Consider the following 15,487-nt stretch of genomic DNA (forward strand, 5'->3'; position numbering starts at 1 on the left):
TACCATGCTGGTTAAATTCTCTCTCTTCTTTAAAGCCATATTTACCTGATAAATGTGTCATTCTTGCAAGGGAGGGTATCACAGAAACCTCACGGCACAAGTTTAACAGATGCATTAAAGCATTAAAGGAGCCGTAGCATGGCCATTATTTATTATTATTAACCAACAAAGAGAAGCCTTTTTACCAGAGCACCTAACCACACACAATGTTGTCGCCCTCTTCCGCCTTCCTCCAGTAAGATTAAAACACGGTTTCCCCCTCCTCCATTCTATTCTCAGGGCAACCATCCCTGTGAGGCAGATCAAGCTGAGACACAATGACAGGCCCAAGGTCACCCATCGAGTGAGGATTTGAACTCAGGCCTCCCCAGCCCTAGCCCCCAAACTCTCCAAGCACCACCCGACACTGGTTCATATTTAAGGGCTTGCTCTCATTTGCAGTTAGAGATTCTTATTGGCTTGTACCCAAATAAATAAATAAAGAGAGAATAAGGCTTAAGTCGCCCATAGCTGTCCAGGCTGTAGATAAATATCCTTAGCTGAACAAGCTCTCAAGCCCCACAATGGAGTGAGCATTTGTGAGGGTGGCAATTCACCAGACCCAAGACCAACCTAAACGCAAGAGAAACTTACAGATCAGACCTTTTGTTCCTTAAGAAAGGCTATGAATGAGCCTTCTATTTGAATCTGGGTTGCAAAGGAGTGGTAACATTTTGAAGGGGCAGGGAGCTCAGCCACACACAAAGAGGAAGACAAATTGAAAGAACAAGGCCACCATCTTGTCGAACAAGGAATCCGTTGTCCTTCTGAAATGCTAATCTGGCGGGAGTTAGTGAACCAGGTACTGGGACAAAGTTTTAATTAAAAATAAACCATCTTTCTACCAGCAAGACAAGCAGTCACCTGTGCGTTGGCAGAAACCCGACACCTCTTGGAGCAGCTAGCCAAACGGTTCCTTCCTGCTGTGCTGCTTGCAGGTTAGGATGCTGACCAACAACTCATTTAATGTTTTTAAAAACTATCATGATTAGGGGGGGGGGGGTTTCCGGTTTTTTTCAAAGTCCTCAGAAGTGGATTGAAAATGAAGTACCTTGTTCTATGTCTGGAGAAGGAATCTTTTTTTAAGCGGAGATGGGGAGGAGATCTGCTATTTAGAAGTTAACCGTGTTCCTACCTAAAGTTTATTTCTGTTCTGGGATTCCTGGGGAAATCAATCACACCAGAAATTAGTAACTCTTCTATTCATTGTCGAGATGAACATCTCACGGTAAAAATACCTGGAAGTGCTTAAGGGAGAATGGCAAGAACATGGCGGCATGCAGCCCTTCCTCCCAGAGTGACGTTCTGGCCACTGTCAAAACGCGGAACGCTGGTCCAGACAGAACTTCAGGCCAGATCCAACGGGAATCCCGGAGTGCCTTAATCTGCACAGACAGGTGGCCAGATGTTGCTTTGACTCTGCTGCAGGTCAGAATTATCCTCTTATGGAAGACGGTGGGGGCTAATTCCGAGAGGAAGGTGACTTGCCTATGGCCAACTATTAAGCTCACGGGAAAGATAAGAAACCTGAACTGAGAACCCGACCAATCACTCTTTGCCACTGAACTATCAAGAACAAGAAACTGAGTCAGGAACTGCCCTGATTCTCAGCAGCTGTAACAGCAGGGAGCCGTAAAATTAGCATCTGAGCCCAAACACACAGCTGGATGGCTGCCATTCATTCCTCAGGGGAAAGCTGCACTGACAACAAAACCTGCCCTCTGCATTAGACACTGGCTCCATTAACAATAGACCGCGGTTTGCTCAAACCCCAGTTAGTTGGGTTGTCCGAACATAGCCCAAACTGGGGCTTGTTGATGGATGCCAAAGTTAGGACTTCCAAGTAGGGTTTGGAGCTGGTTTGTTAGCCACAATTTGTGTTATTCTGATTTGTTGTGATGTCTATATTCACAGTCTGCAGTCTGTTCATCCCTTCTGGCCACGTGACTACAAAAACTACAGTAAAGAGAAGTTGACCTCTGTGAAAAGAGGAAGAAACAGCAAGAGTGGAGAGTACAAGCTGGGATGTTTTACTTACATCTGGTAGACTAATGACAGTTGCTACATAAATCATGGTTTGCTGTGACGTCTGAATGCAGCCACCAGATTCACCAATCCCTCTGTGATGGGGATCTTAGAGATATTGTACCCTCTCCCAATGCAGAGGCCATGCACACAGCGTTGTGATGGAAGGCATTGTACTGGCATATAAATAAATGCCACTTGTCTGAGCTGAAGTTTATTGTACCAAAACCGCCACAGGGACCATTCAAAATGACAAATGCATAAAGATATCATTGTTAGAGATGTAACTGGCGATGTCAGAGTCAATCGACACTCTGATGGGAGACACAAGGACAAGAATCACAAGACTAAGGATATAAAATTGCACACTCAGCCAACCATGAAAGCTGGCACAGAGGCAAATTTACGGCCACCGGGCTGGAACTTCATCCAACACTACCAAATCTGGTGGCTTCAAAAGACAATCAGACTAATACATGGGAGGAAAAATAGTTATCACGGAATCCGAGAATCTTAGGGTTGGAAGGGATCTTTAGGGTCATCTAGTCCAACCCCCTGCACAATGCAGGAAATTCACAACTACCTCCCCCTCACACACCCAGTGACCCATCTCCATGCCCAGAAGATGGCAAAACCCTAGCCGAATTGGCTGAATTGGCCTGACTCCAAGGTGGTGACTGGCATTACCCCGAGCATGTAAGAAGGGGCCACGAGAACTAAGCACCCTTCCTGCCCTCCCTCTCACGATCTGCCCAGGTTCACAGAACCAGCATTGCTGTCAGATGGCCATCTAGCCTCTGCTTAAAAACCTCCAAAGGAGGAGAGCCCACCACCTCCCGAGGAAGCCTGTTCCACTGAGGGGCCGCTCTCACTGTCCAGAAGTTCTTCCCAATGTTTAGCCGAAAGAGTCTTACAGGCTCAAGCCAAGGGACCCTCTAGTCCAGAACTGTCCTTCCAAAAGCAGATGCAACAGAGAAACCCATAAGTAGGACTCTGGGAAGGCAAAAGGCCCGTTGCTTGTCTCCATTCCGAGTATGAATGCCTCCAAACACAGAGGTTCTCTTCGCGACTAATATTGTGGTTAATTAATAGCTGCTATCAATAGAGGCGGATAGAGCCAGCGTGTTATCTCACTGCCTTCCAGCTGTGATAGCAGTATGGAACCCCCCCAATGCTAAGAGGAAGTCCACCTCAACACAGCAGGCGCTAGGGGCGTCCAACGGGGGAGGGCACTGCTTGTCGGCTTCTTGGAAGCATCTCTTTGGACACAGCAGATGTCTCAGCAGCACCCGCACTTCTCCAACTGCAGCCCACCGATGCAACAGAAATTCTGGTTATCCGAAATGCAAATCAAGTTCTGTGTTCTTCTCTCAGAACTGTGAAGACCAAAACCAGATCTCTCAAATGGGCAGAGCCTTACACACACAACTCTGAAGTAAGAATTTCTTCCCTGCATTGTTTCCATGCAGAAGACGCTGATTTGCTTCCCCAATGGCCCCCAGCAACAAGTGGACAAAAGACCCCCGTGGGGTTGCAGGGACAGTAGAAGGCCAAAACGTTCCCAGTGGAATGGCATCTTAAGTAATGTCGTGGCTGTTCCACAAAAGGTAAAAGGAGACTTCTGGCAGAACGGCCATCTGATGTTTTAGCTGCATTTCAACGCTTTAAAAAGCTCTGGCTCTTATTTGAATTCTTACAGGACTGATGTCACCACATGGAAGTGAAAAATCAGAGCCTGTCAACTGAGGCCTGAAAACCACTTGAAGGTCTTCGCCAACGGAAGCGAGCCAGCAGCCCCATCACAACAAATCGCACTGGCACCCATCCCCTAGCCCAGACTGGACGTCTGCCATTTTGGGCCCGCATCTAATAAAGTTTTGTTACAATTCTACTGAGTCATCTGACAGGCTTTAAATCGTTTCCTCTTGCAGCAGAAAGCAAGGTCGGCCCAACGGAAGTTGTGGAAATGATGGAACACCACATGGGCTGTTCTTGTCCTTGTATGAATTGACCCCTGCTGCAGCACTCTGCTAGCACCGAGGGGCAACACTTTGGTTTCAAAAGGTAGCCTGGATACACTGGTGTGCTTGGAGCTGCCTGGAAACCTCAATGCTAGGGAGAAGTGAGACGGACAGAGCAACCAGAGCGCAAGCACTTGGGACACACTGGGTGACCCCCACCCCACCCCCATACACCAGGCTCTCCAATTCAACTCCACTCTACCCCCCACACTGCAAACCGGACGTTGCTTTGAGCATCAAGTCCAGGAATCCCCCAAAATGAGGCAGTCCAGGAACATACAAGGCCCTCCAGTCTTGCAGTGCACATCAGCAGATAGTCCTCCATGGCAACCTTAAAAACCCCACCCTCCAGCAGGCTAGACCCCAAACTCAGACTCCTGAAGTGCCCCCGGGAGCAAGAGATACAGCTCTTTGACCCCCTCTGCTGTTTATTATGGGTTGGAAATCCTAAAATGCACAGGGCTGCAAAAACTAGCCGTCCATGTTCCAATCAGAGTGACAGAACACAGATGTGAGCAAACATCTGTCAACACCCTCCCACATGCTCCCAGTCGCTGGGGTTGTCACTCCAAAGAAGTCTTGCTTGACTGGATCCACACTATGAGCACAAAACTCCGCCAATGAACTGGGCAATTTCTGAAAAGTGCAGTCTTGAAGTTTACTCACATGGAAGTTGGCTTGGACCCTGCAATCCGATTGAAGGTGCCCTAGGCAGGAGAACCGAGAGGCAGAGCTTTTCTTGGACTGTATCTCTTTAACTGCAGGAAAGTGGTGGTACATTTCAGCACCTCTCCAAGAAAATACTTGAAAAAAGAGAACGTAACAAGGAAAGCTAAGGCCAAACCTTTCTCTCTAACATACTATCTTGCAAGGGAGCCTTCAGGTCACTCTCTAATGAGCCTCTGAAATGGAAGAGCTTTATGTACCCCGGAGAGCATTAAGATCAGCAAATAAGAATCTACTGGTGGTCCCTGGCCCCACAGGGGCCCGGCTGGCCTCGACCAGGGCCAGGGCCTTTTCAGTCCTGGCCCCAACCTGGTGGAACTCTCTGTCGGAGGACACCCGGGCCCACCAGGATCTTGTATCCTTTCGGCGGGCCTGTAAGACAGAGACGTTCCACCAGCCGTACGGCTGAGGCCAGTCTTTGATCATTTTAGGAGCTTCCCTACTGGTCTCCCGCCAGGGGGGCAAAGCACCTCCTTATTATTAACTGTGGCCCCACTCCACCCCTTCTGTTCTGCTTTGTTTTATACCATGATTGGGGAAATGGAGGGGGCCCACCATCTGTTTTTGTTGTATCTGTGGTACATTTGGTTTTTATGCCTTAATGCTCATTGAGCATTTTACTGTAACCTGCCCTGAGCCTGTTTGTGGGGAGGGAGGGCTAGATCAACCAATCAATCAATAAAAAGTCACTGGAATATGCAGTATGTGTAAACTGTGCAACCAATATCTTGGACAAGGGTATACACTCGGTCCTGGCTCCAAACTGGTGGAACGCTCTGTCTAAAGAGATCAGGGCCCGGCCAGACTGGCTATCCTTCCGCCAGGCCTGTAAGACGGAGCTGTTCCACCAGGCATATGGTTGACGCCTTTGGCCTCCCCACAGGCCACCTAGAGATAGTTGTGCCCCTACTAAGGGTTTCTACCACCCAGCCTTTGCCAAATGTTTCTGGAGGTGGTTGGGTGGAGGTTGCTGGAAAGATCTGCCGCTATATGTTTTCTTAAAAATCTGCTGCTGTATTGCTTGATGTGTGTGTTTTTAAAGGCGTTTTATTGGTTTTTAAAGGTACATGTATTTTATATTTATTGTGTTAATTGTAATTCGCCCTGAGCCTACTGATACAGGGAGGGCGGAATATAAATGGACTAATATAAATAAACAAAATCAACGAAGCTTTTCGGCACGAGATACTTCAGCACGCTTACCTGGTACTCATGCGGTTCCCCCTGACCTCCAAGCTTGGCACTGGCCGCCAAAGATGCCACTGGCCAGAAGACTATTTCCTATAAAGACCGGGGTCAACCAATAGGGGTATCAGGATATAACCCAGGCTTATAAGCCAGATGCACCCTGCATTCACTTTTGTGACATCCCAAAAAGGGCATCACAATCTACACTCCTCTTGCCCGGATTTTAATTGATTTAGAGGTACTTCATTAAGATCTTGTCACGAGGCCCAAAGAGGAGAAAATTAAGGAGGAGCATATTGGGAGGATGAAAACGTCTCATGAAGACACTTAAAGATCTCCTAGGGCTGAAACGTCCCCTCAGGAGTTGCCTTCACAAGTTTGAAAAGGCCTTACAGTCAATGCCAAGCACCTCAATGGTAATCTTTCCCAAGCCGAAAACCTTCCCGCTTACAGCCACGCTTGCTGAGTGGAAAACTGGCTCACACTGAGGGCAATTGGCTCATTGTGCCAAGTCCCCCTGTTGCAGCCAAACAATCCTCGAGGTGGAGCCTCAGCGGCTGCTTGAAACGTTAAGCGCAGCGAACTGCACCGTGCCCGACGCACTCCGCATCTTCCTGAAGGAACGCCAAGTTCATAAAGGCCGCCCTTTTGAACCCACAGAGCTGTCAGCAGCCACTGCTGCTCCCCTCCTCAAGGTGCTGAACTAAGCTGGACAGAATGAAAGGCCGTTACAAACTCACCAGGCACACCAGCAATGGCCGATGTTTTCCTTTCCCCCCCTTCCTCGCCAGACACTGGGAATGCAAACAGCAAAATCAGTCTCTCTCTCTCTCTCTCTCTCTCTCTCTCTCTCTCTCTCTCACACACACACACACACACACACACACACACACAGAGTCTAAGACCCCCTACAACATAACTAGTTTCAATCAAGAATGGGCATTTGATTAAGGCATGTAATAAAGGCAGAGATTTTGAAGGACACTGTACTCCCCACTTTCGATGGGAGTTCGTCTGACCCTTGCAGACTCAGTTAAAAACTCAGGGGTTATACTGGATCCAGCACTGCGATTAGAAAAAACAAGTTAAGGCAGCTGCAAAACACACTTTCTGCAACCTCAGTCTAACCTGGAAGGTGGCCCCCTACCTCCACACGGCCAACCTGGCCATCTGGATCTATGCCATGGTAACATCGAGACTTGACTACTGTAATGCACCGTACGTGGGTCTCCCTCTAAGTTAACTCGGAATCTCCAGTTGGTGCAGAATGCCACAGCTCATTTATTATCAGGAGCTAAGAGACACATGAATATCGCTCCCATTTTGCAGTCCCTCCACTGGCTGCCTATCAGCTACCAGGCTCAATTCAAGGTACTAACGATCACATACAAACCTCCTCATGGCCTTGGTCCTGCATATCTCTACAGGGCCACCTCTCTCCCTACACCACAGCAGCTTCGTTCATCTGAACAGGGCCTTCTGCAGGTGCCTCTTTGCACATGGGCAAAATCAACAGCTGCTTATACATGTGCATTCCCTGTGGTCCCCCTCCCCCCAATAAAATGGCCTACCTGCAGAGGTTAAGAAAGCTCCCACTCTCCTGGCTTTCCACAAAAGATGCAAAATTGAATTATTTAGGGCTTTTTTTACTCAAATAGGAGGGCTGTACTGTAAGGAAGTGGTCTCAAAGAGATGCAAAAGTAAAAAGATAGGAGCCATAAACTTTGCTACTATGTACTGTCTGTTGCTGTAAGTATGATCCTACTGGATAGTTTATATGTTGTTTAATCTGTCGGTCTTAGAATTGCTGATGCTCTCCTTAGCAATTCTTCAATTCTGTATTAGATTCCTGCTAGTTTTAAAGCACTGCACATTTGCATTTATCTGCCCTATTACACTGTTTATTTGAGTGTCTTTGAAACTCACGCTGCGTAATCCACCTTCGACTCAGCGAGAAAGGCGGACTATAAATAATGTAAATAAATTCATTTTGATGTGCCACAACACAGGAGCACAAAACACGGATTAGTAAGCCCCTTAAGGGTTTTTTAACGCACTACCTGCAAGTCCCAGGGCAGTGAGACCCCGCCCCCAGCCCTCTGGGGCGACAGCTTGGAAAGAGCGGCCAACTGCTAGCTAGAAGCACGGGGAAGCCTACAAATTTGCATGATTTGTGCTGTTTGCAGGATCCAACTTCCTGTGACACAGAACGGAGACTGACTTGGGTGGGGGATTTTGTGTCAGATGAATCCGGGCCCCTGGGTGCAGCCTCCGCTCGGAGATCCCTCCGTGAAGGGAGCATCACAGCGGAGAGAAGCGACTCCAGACACCTTATTGGACTGAATGCCACTGTGTGACCCACCTTGAATCTCAGCTTCCTGACCCCTCCTTTAAAAGATGAGACTTCGTAGGGGTGTGAAACACAAAAACAAAACAAAAGAGACGGCGCAGCTAAACTCTAGGCTTGCAGAGCAGAGAAGGCCCACTGACCGGACTTGGCAGACTGTGCTCAAGACAAAACCGAAACACTCTCTGGGCCCAGCCCACCAAGAAGTTCTCCAGTACCAGCACCGCCCGTGCTCTTGGCACAGCTCCTGTCCATTTTCATGAGGCTTGTGCTGGAGAACTTCCAGACAGACCGGGTCCATTTTATTGTCCCCAAAATCTTGTGCTTCAGACGACAGTGATTAGGAGTTCGAGGGAGAGAGGACAGTTCCAATTCCGCAAAGCCTACAGCATTCGAGAGGAGCAAAATCTCAGGTGAGTTGGAGTGCTAGACCATACGGGTCCTTCACATCTAAAGGATGTTTGTGGTGGGCAGTTGCACACTTTGTGTGTTGGAAGTTTAAAGGGACCCTAATTTTTCTTTTTTGAAAAACCTAACAGGCATGTCTCCAAGACCTGTCTTCATGGGACGAAGCTGCGGAGTGATGACTCAGACCAGATCAGTTTTCAACTGTCAAGCAACCAAGAGTTGTTTTAACGTTCACCTCGGGGCAGGGAGGGAAGGGATGTTCACATTAATTGCGTGACATGAGCTCCATAAGGAAATGCTCTCCCCACCTTTGTCTGCCAGTGGCTCTTTCGACCAAATTAACACACACGGCTTAAAAGGGCGAGAGGGGCATGCCTTGCCCAGAGAATGATCAGAACGTTATTTAAAATAAACTGGAGACAGCACCAGACGTTTATTTGGGGCTGCATCAAGCTGTGCTGTGTCACATTTTTGTCCCTCCCCTTTTTCTCTGAAGAGCTCAGAGTGGCACAGAATGACCACGGTAAGTGTGGACAGGAGGCGCAGGCCACGGCAACCCACAGCTAGAATCCGACCAGTGCCGGCCAGCATCTCGCGCTCGCTGAAGCTCTTCCAAGACAGGGAGGAATGGAAAGTTCTCCTACATGCCCAGAAGACAAGCTGGCCTGGCCCCACCCACTAAGACCATTAAATGTTACCCGAGCACCCATAACCATGACAGGCAGCATAATGAGGGGGTCATGTTAACTTAACACCCACCTGGAGCGGTTTACAAAGTATGTCATTATTATCCCCACAAAAACAATCACCCTGTGAGGTGGGTCGGGCTGAGAGAGCTCCTAGAAGCTGTGACTGACCCAAGGTCACCCAGCTGGCTTCAAGGGGAGGAGTGGGGAATCAAACTCGGTTCTCCACATTAGAGTTCCACGCTCTTAACCACTACACCAAACTTGGCAGAGAACGGACCACGGTCTGGTGATGCGTGCAAAAACTTGTCCCACAAGTGGGACACTCCCCCACCCCAATAAACTACTCGCAGCCATTACATCAGGCAGGGGTGGGGTCAAGTTGTTTACAGCCAGCTAGCACCAGCCTATGTAGCCCAATTCTAGGTTCTGTGCTGGGTGACGTGCGAGCATGACAACAGGATGCTGGGAACTGGCTACGGCATGAAGGCAAGGAAGGGCTGTGCAGTCCCATGGCCACTGACACCCAGGCTCCAGTAACACAGGCTTTCCATGTGCAAAAACTGCTCTGATTTAGTCAATTATCCTAAACTCATCAGCCTTCAGACTCCCGTACTCCCATCTCGGCACCATAATTTCCAAAATTCTCCCACACACTGACAGGCTCCAAGCTGCCCATTCTCAAGAATCAGTCATTAATTCTGAGCAGAGCATTTCATGCCAAGGTGAATTACCAGCACCCACCACCCGCTTCTTTCAGCCAAGGCTTCGGGGAGGCCGGTGACTGACAAGGGCGCTAATGAACTCTAATTACAAGCTCGGCAGCCTGAAGCAGCAACAACAGATGTGGGTGAGAGGGGGCGAGCCACACCACTCTGCTAATGAACTAAAGAAGTGTTTGGGGCAGATGAAGGGCAGTGACCCTGAAAGGGCCTCCACTAGCCTGCCCAGCAGGCCCTTTTGTGTCATGTTCAAGTTGGGGCACACTCCCCTGCTGTCAGCAAAACGACACACACCAAGCTCAACTCCTCACCGGACAGCAGCAGCACGGACCGGGGAGGGGGGAATTTAATGCTAAGCAGCTTAACGAAGGTTGACATTGTTTGGCTCAACCTGTTCGGTGCTGGCTCCAAGGTCTGGGGAGGGCCTAATTGGGAAAAGAGGTGGGGCAATCCTGGCCCGGATGCCTTCCACAGAACTGAGTACAGAGGCGCTCTTGCCAGTGCATGTCCACGGCAGGTGCCTATTCTTGCCAGCAGCACCAAAATCCTTCCTAAAAGAAACTGGGGTACAGGCAAGCCAAGTCACCGATATAGTGGGAAGATCAACAGCTGACCCAAGCTAACGGTGGCACCCGTCTGCCCTCTCTCTCTCTCTCTCTCTCTCTCTCTCTCTCTCTCTCTGCCGTCCTAGCAGCTCACCTCCTTCTGGCAAACGGAGCACTGTAACACTGGCAGCCCCGGGAACCCGCTCTGCTGACGTTAACAGAGCCTGCAACCAGAGCGGAGCAGCAGGCAGGGCAGTTCACCCGCCAACCCAGCATGGACCAGCTCCAGCTCCAGCGAGGCCAGCAAGCCTGGCCTTTTCTCCAGCTTTAGGAGCCAGGCTTATTTTTCAGCTTCAGAGTTTTATATTTTAACAATCCAGCCTTTTTTGTGACTGCTACCACGAAGCCGAACTCCCCACAGTTTCTTGTCATTTTTTAAAAACTGTAACAAAAGCATTGTACTGTAAATAAATATGGGATAACCTTAACTGTCATCATAACAAAAAGCTAGTATCTATCTCTCACCTAAACCATCTTTTTACTTCTATTGAGAATTACTAAGTGGCACTTAGAATAAATGACTGATGACTGACTAGGTGCCGTGATGACATTTCTAGGCACCGTGGCGCCTGGGATTTGTCAAGCCCTGCAATAACCCATGTAGCAGGGTGCCCGTCTGCCTCACGTCTGGGACAAAACAGGGGGGCTCACTGTGATTTCTTCCTGTCCCCACCCCACCATGTGGGAGGAGGGAAGGGCGAGTCTACCATTCCAACAAAGACCAAACAAATGGTAAGGAGGCCAGAGGGATCAAGCGCAGGGGGTCACTTTTCTGTTGTCCAAGGGCCAAAGTAAACCATCGCTTGCATCTCCCTCGAGGCTTTCGGAGCTACCCAACTCTTCCTTTGGAGCCAAGTCCGGAACACCCCTTGATTAGAGCAGTGAAACTCTAAAAGGAGCCTCTTGTTGGGACCAGGGTACTACAGAGGCGAGAGAAGTTGGGAGAAGAGAGAAAGGGCCTTTTCAGATGTGGTGCCCCAACGAAATGCCCCGCCAGATAAACTCGTGAGCCATTAACTTTTAAGTGGTAGCACAACACTTTTATTCAACACAAGGCTTTTAAAGGATGACAAACGCAGCGGTTATTGGATCTCAGGCTGCTTTCAGGCCCGCTGCGGTTTTTTATTCTTTGTTCTACTGGGTTTTATTTGTTGTGTATTTCAAATGGTTTGAACTTCCGCCAATTTTTGCTGCTTGCTGATGCTCTGAAGATCGTTAAGGGTAAAGCTGCATATAAGATTCTTAAATAAGCACAACAGAAGCAACGCGAGTGGAGTTGCACCCCAATGTACCATTTCACGATGTTTCCATTTCCACGGCCTCTTGAGGACAGCAAAAGTTTCTCACACACAGAGGCAGCATTCAGAGGTCATAAATAATTTTTCCTGTTCCTAACAGACCTGAGCCCGACCAAGTGTCAACTTTACACACATTTGCCGTGCAGGACACCAAGACTAAAGACAAAAATCCCCAACCTATACCAATTAGTCATGTCATCCAAGTGCAAGTGCCTTCCCAATAGCTGGAATTCTCAACCAGAATGAAACCATGGTTTAAGAATACCCAGTGCCAGGGAAAAGACCGCCTTCAGACATCATGACTAGTTATCAACTTCCACTTTCAATCTCAGCGCACCACAGGAGGTGAAAGAGAGTGGAAAAGCCCAACATTTGACCAGGTTCATACCTATAATAAACCAACTGGGATGCTCAGACACCACCCCAAACCATAATGAAATTCACTTAACCACAGTTCGGCATGGTATTAAACCACAATTTGTATTCAGCTTTGCTTCTTGTCTGCAAATCATGATTTTGGCTAGCTCTGGTTTGGCACAATGTCTGGCAAGCTACAGCTGGTGCTTCACTTCTGGAATCCATTGTGTCTAAGGAATGGAGTGCTGAGCACACAGGGAACAATGTAAGCAGACAGACGGCTGTGACCCATGGCATGCCTGCTGCACATCTGGAAACTCAGGCCATGATCTGGGCCCGGAAGCAAAGTTCGCACCTGCCACGGTTTGCACGCAATGTCTCAATTCAGCTAGAGAATGATTCAACCTTTTTCTAACTCGGAAGAAGTTGCACTCACCAAATCAATCAGATCACTGAGGTTCTTCTCAATCTGCTGGGGAGGCAGACGCCTCATCAAATCCAAGGCACAATCCAGCTGCTGGTCGCTCTGGGGAAAAGACACACAGTTTGAGTCACTCACAAGAAACAGTATCCGAACACACAAAGCTGCCTTATCCAGAATCAGACCATTGGTCAGTTAGCCCGGCATAATTCACTCTGCCTCCAGGATCTCAGGTAGAGGGGGTTTCCCCAAACGTGGGGGTCCCAGATCAACTGTGGGTCTTCCTGCACGCCAAGCATGCGTACTGCCATGGTGGACATATGGGCCCATCCCACTGTTCTGTGCACACCCTGAGGACGCAAACTGTTATTACCAAACAGCAAAGCACATGGCAACACATTTTTGGTGGCTCTGGCAACTTCTAACCTGTAAGGAAATCCATTCACCAGACACACACAATGAAGCATTTTTGCTGGCTGCTCTGTAACTCTACAATTCCCACCCCAAGCCCTCTACTGGGGCTTCAGAGGCCCCCACAATGTCACCTCTGACAAACACCCGTCGCTTCCTGGAAACCCAGTGACCCTGCCACCGCTGCTATTATGGCCGACCCCACACACGGCCTCGAATGAGACAGTGCCATGGAAGTTCCCCCAGGATTCCTTCTGAGTTTGCTGAGACGGGTTCTTAAGCAGAGGAGCATGAATACAGTCTGCCATGACACCCCAGAATGGCTGGGTGGACATTTTCAGGAAAAACAGGGGAACCGTATTCATAACTAAAAGACGAGAGAAAACATGCAGAAAGTCAAGGGCTTGGCTGAGGAGGCAGAAGTGTGCACTCACTGCAGGGAAGAAGTTCTGGAATTTGTCAGTTGTGTATGCCCCCTACCCACTCAGGCACCAAGCCCCTGAAGGGTGCGCTATTCGGATTCCTTCTTCTGCACACTGTTCTCAGCACCACTTGTGGCAGGAGCCAAGAACTGGCAGGGCACCATCCATCACCAGCCAACGGTGTCAGCACTTCCTGCTATGCAGGAGACTGAAATGCTAGCCGGAGACAGACTCTCTGGTATGAATTCTTCAGAGGTCAGAGCGCTGCCACTGCCCCATGCTTGCAACTCCCAGGCAAACAATGGAAGACTCAGAAGCTAATCCCGCAAAGAGAGATCCTGAGCCCCAGCTCAAGGGAAAATGCATCCCCTCTGCTACCTTCTCCCTCATCACAGAGCAGGCTACAATAAGCCCTGCCCAGCTGCCTAGAAGAGAGATTCTTTGCTACTTCCCCAAATGTCCGCAGCATGCATTTACAAGCCTGGGTTCACTAAGGCAACAAGGAATGCACTTAACCACTTGCCATAGGCACGGACATCTCTTAGTCTGGCAAGAATGCACCGTCAGACCGAGCTGTGCCGCCTTCTCCCAATCCCAGAGAAGTATGGGGGTTCTCTCAGGCCATGCCAGCTCCTGAGGTTTAGCCAATAAGGACCAGGTGCCTCCATGGGCAAGAGAAGAGCAGCCTGCTCTGCCAAGTCATGCAACATCAGTCCAGACTCTGCCTTCACCAGGGACAGGTAAAGATTATCACAGCAACCCAAAGTTTTGGATTAGTACAAAGATATGGGCTCTGGGGTATGACATCCAAGCCAAAGGGAGCCAAGAGTTTGTTTTCAAGTATTAGAAGTCCCATCAGCTAGGACACGGAAGCATTACAGATGGGAAAGGGACGGCTGTCCTCAGCACGCCACAGCCCAGGGGGCTCACGCAGTCCAGATCAAGAATAGATCATTCCAAACTAACTCCTACCTACTCAAACTGGTCCAGCTCTTTAGCAAGACTCTCACCAGCTTTGCTGGATCAATGACAGGTCACCAAACAGTGGGTGTACGTGAATCACTGGGGTGAGAGGCAAGAATCCTGCTTGCGTGGCCATGCACCCCAAGGACACCCCGCTGTAGGAAAGGCCTCTTTCATGCCAGTCCTCCAGTGTAGCTGATGAAGCAAGTTCAGGCATCACCCTGGGTCTGAGGTTACAGATCAACAAGCTGCAAGGAGCTGCGCTAGAGATTCTCCTCAAGTGTTGTTCTTGGGGATGATCACAGGTGCACCAAACGCACAGGCGGATTTGAGTCCAGTGGCACCTTAGAGACCAACAAGATTTTCAGGCTGACTCAGCTTGATTCTGACCTTGGAAAGCTTCAGCCCTGAAAGTCTTTTGGTTTCTAAGGTGCTGCTGGACTCAGATCCTGCTGTCCTACTGTAGACCAACACGACTACCCGCCTAAAAGTACATTACGCTGCTGCTCCTTATGGCAGCTACATACAGGCAACAGAGGGCTGCCCCTCTGCTCCTGCCCTCCCAGAAGACATCCTACCTGCTCACGGACCTATTTCATTCTTTTCTCCCCTATCCTTCACCGCTGAACATATAAACCTTCCTCATGCCAGGTCACACTGTTGATCCCTCTCGCTCCGTATTGCCTTGTCCAGGATCCCAAACAGAAAAGATCGCACAGAAGATCCTCTAAGATCCTCGAGATCCTCTAAGTGGAGACGCTGGGGGCAGAGTCGGGCTCTTCTGCCCGCAGAAGACTGAGCTTGCAGCCCCTTTATTAGCCTATAAGCCATTCTTGCACAGAACCCTC

At 49.2% G+C, this 15,487-nt stretch overlaps 1 protein-coding gene across 2 annotated transcripts in view; it reads right to left on the reverse strand.

Annotated features, from left to right (window-relative positions):
- CAPZB (capping actin protein of muscle Z-line subunit beta) overlaps positions 1-15,487 on the reverse strand; it is a 58,783-nt gene that overhangs the window by 23,401 nt on the left and 19,895 nt on the right. For both annotated transcript variants that reach the window (XM_055001328.1, XM_055001329.1), the window contains exon 2: positions 12,859-12,948. In XM_055001328.1, the coding sequence (XP_054857303.1) occupies positions 12,859-12,948 (90 nt within the window). The remainder of the gene's footprint in view (positions 1-12,858; positions 12,949-15,487) is intronic.

This window comes from Eublepharis macularius, chromosome 17 (assembly GCF_028583425.1).
Source record: "Eublepharis macularius isolate TG4126 chromosome 17, MPM_Emac_v1.0, whole genome shotgun sequence".
Lineage (NCBI taxonomy): Eukaryota > Metazoa > Chordata > Lepidosauria > Squamata > Eublepharidae > Eublepharis > Eublepharis macularius.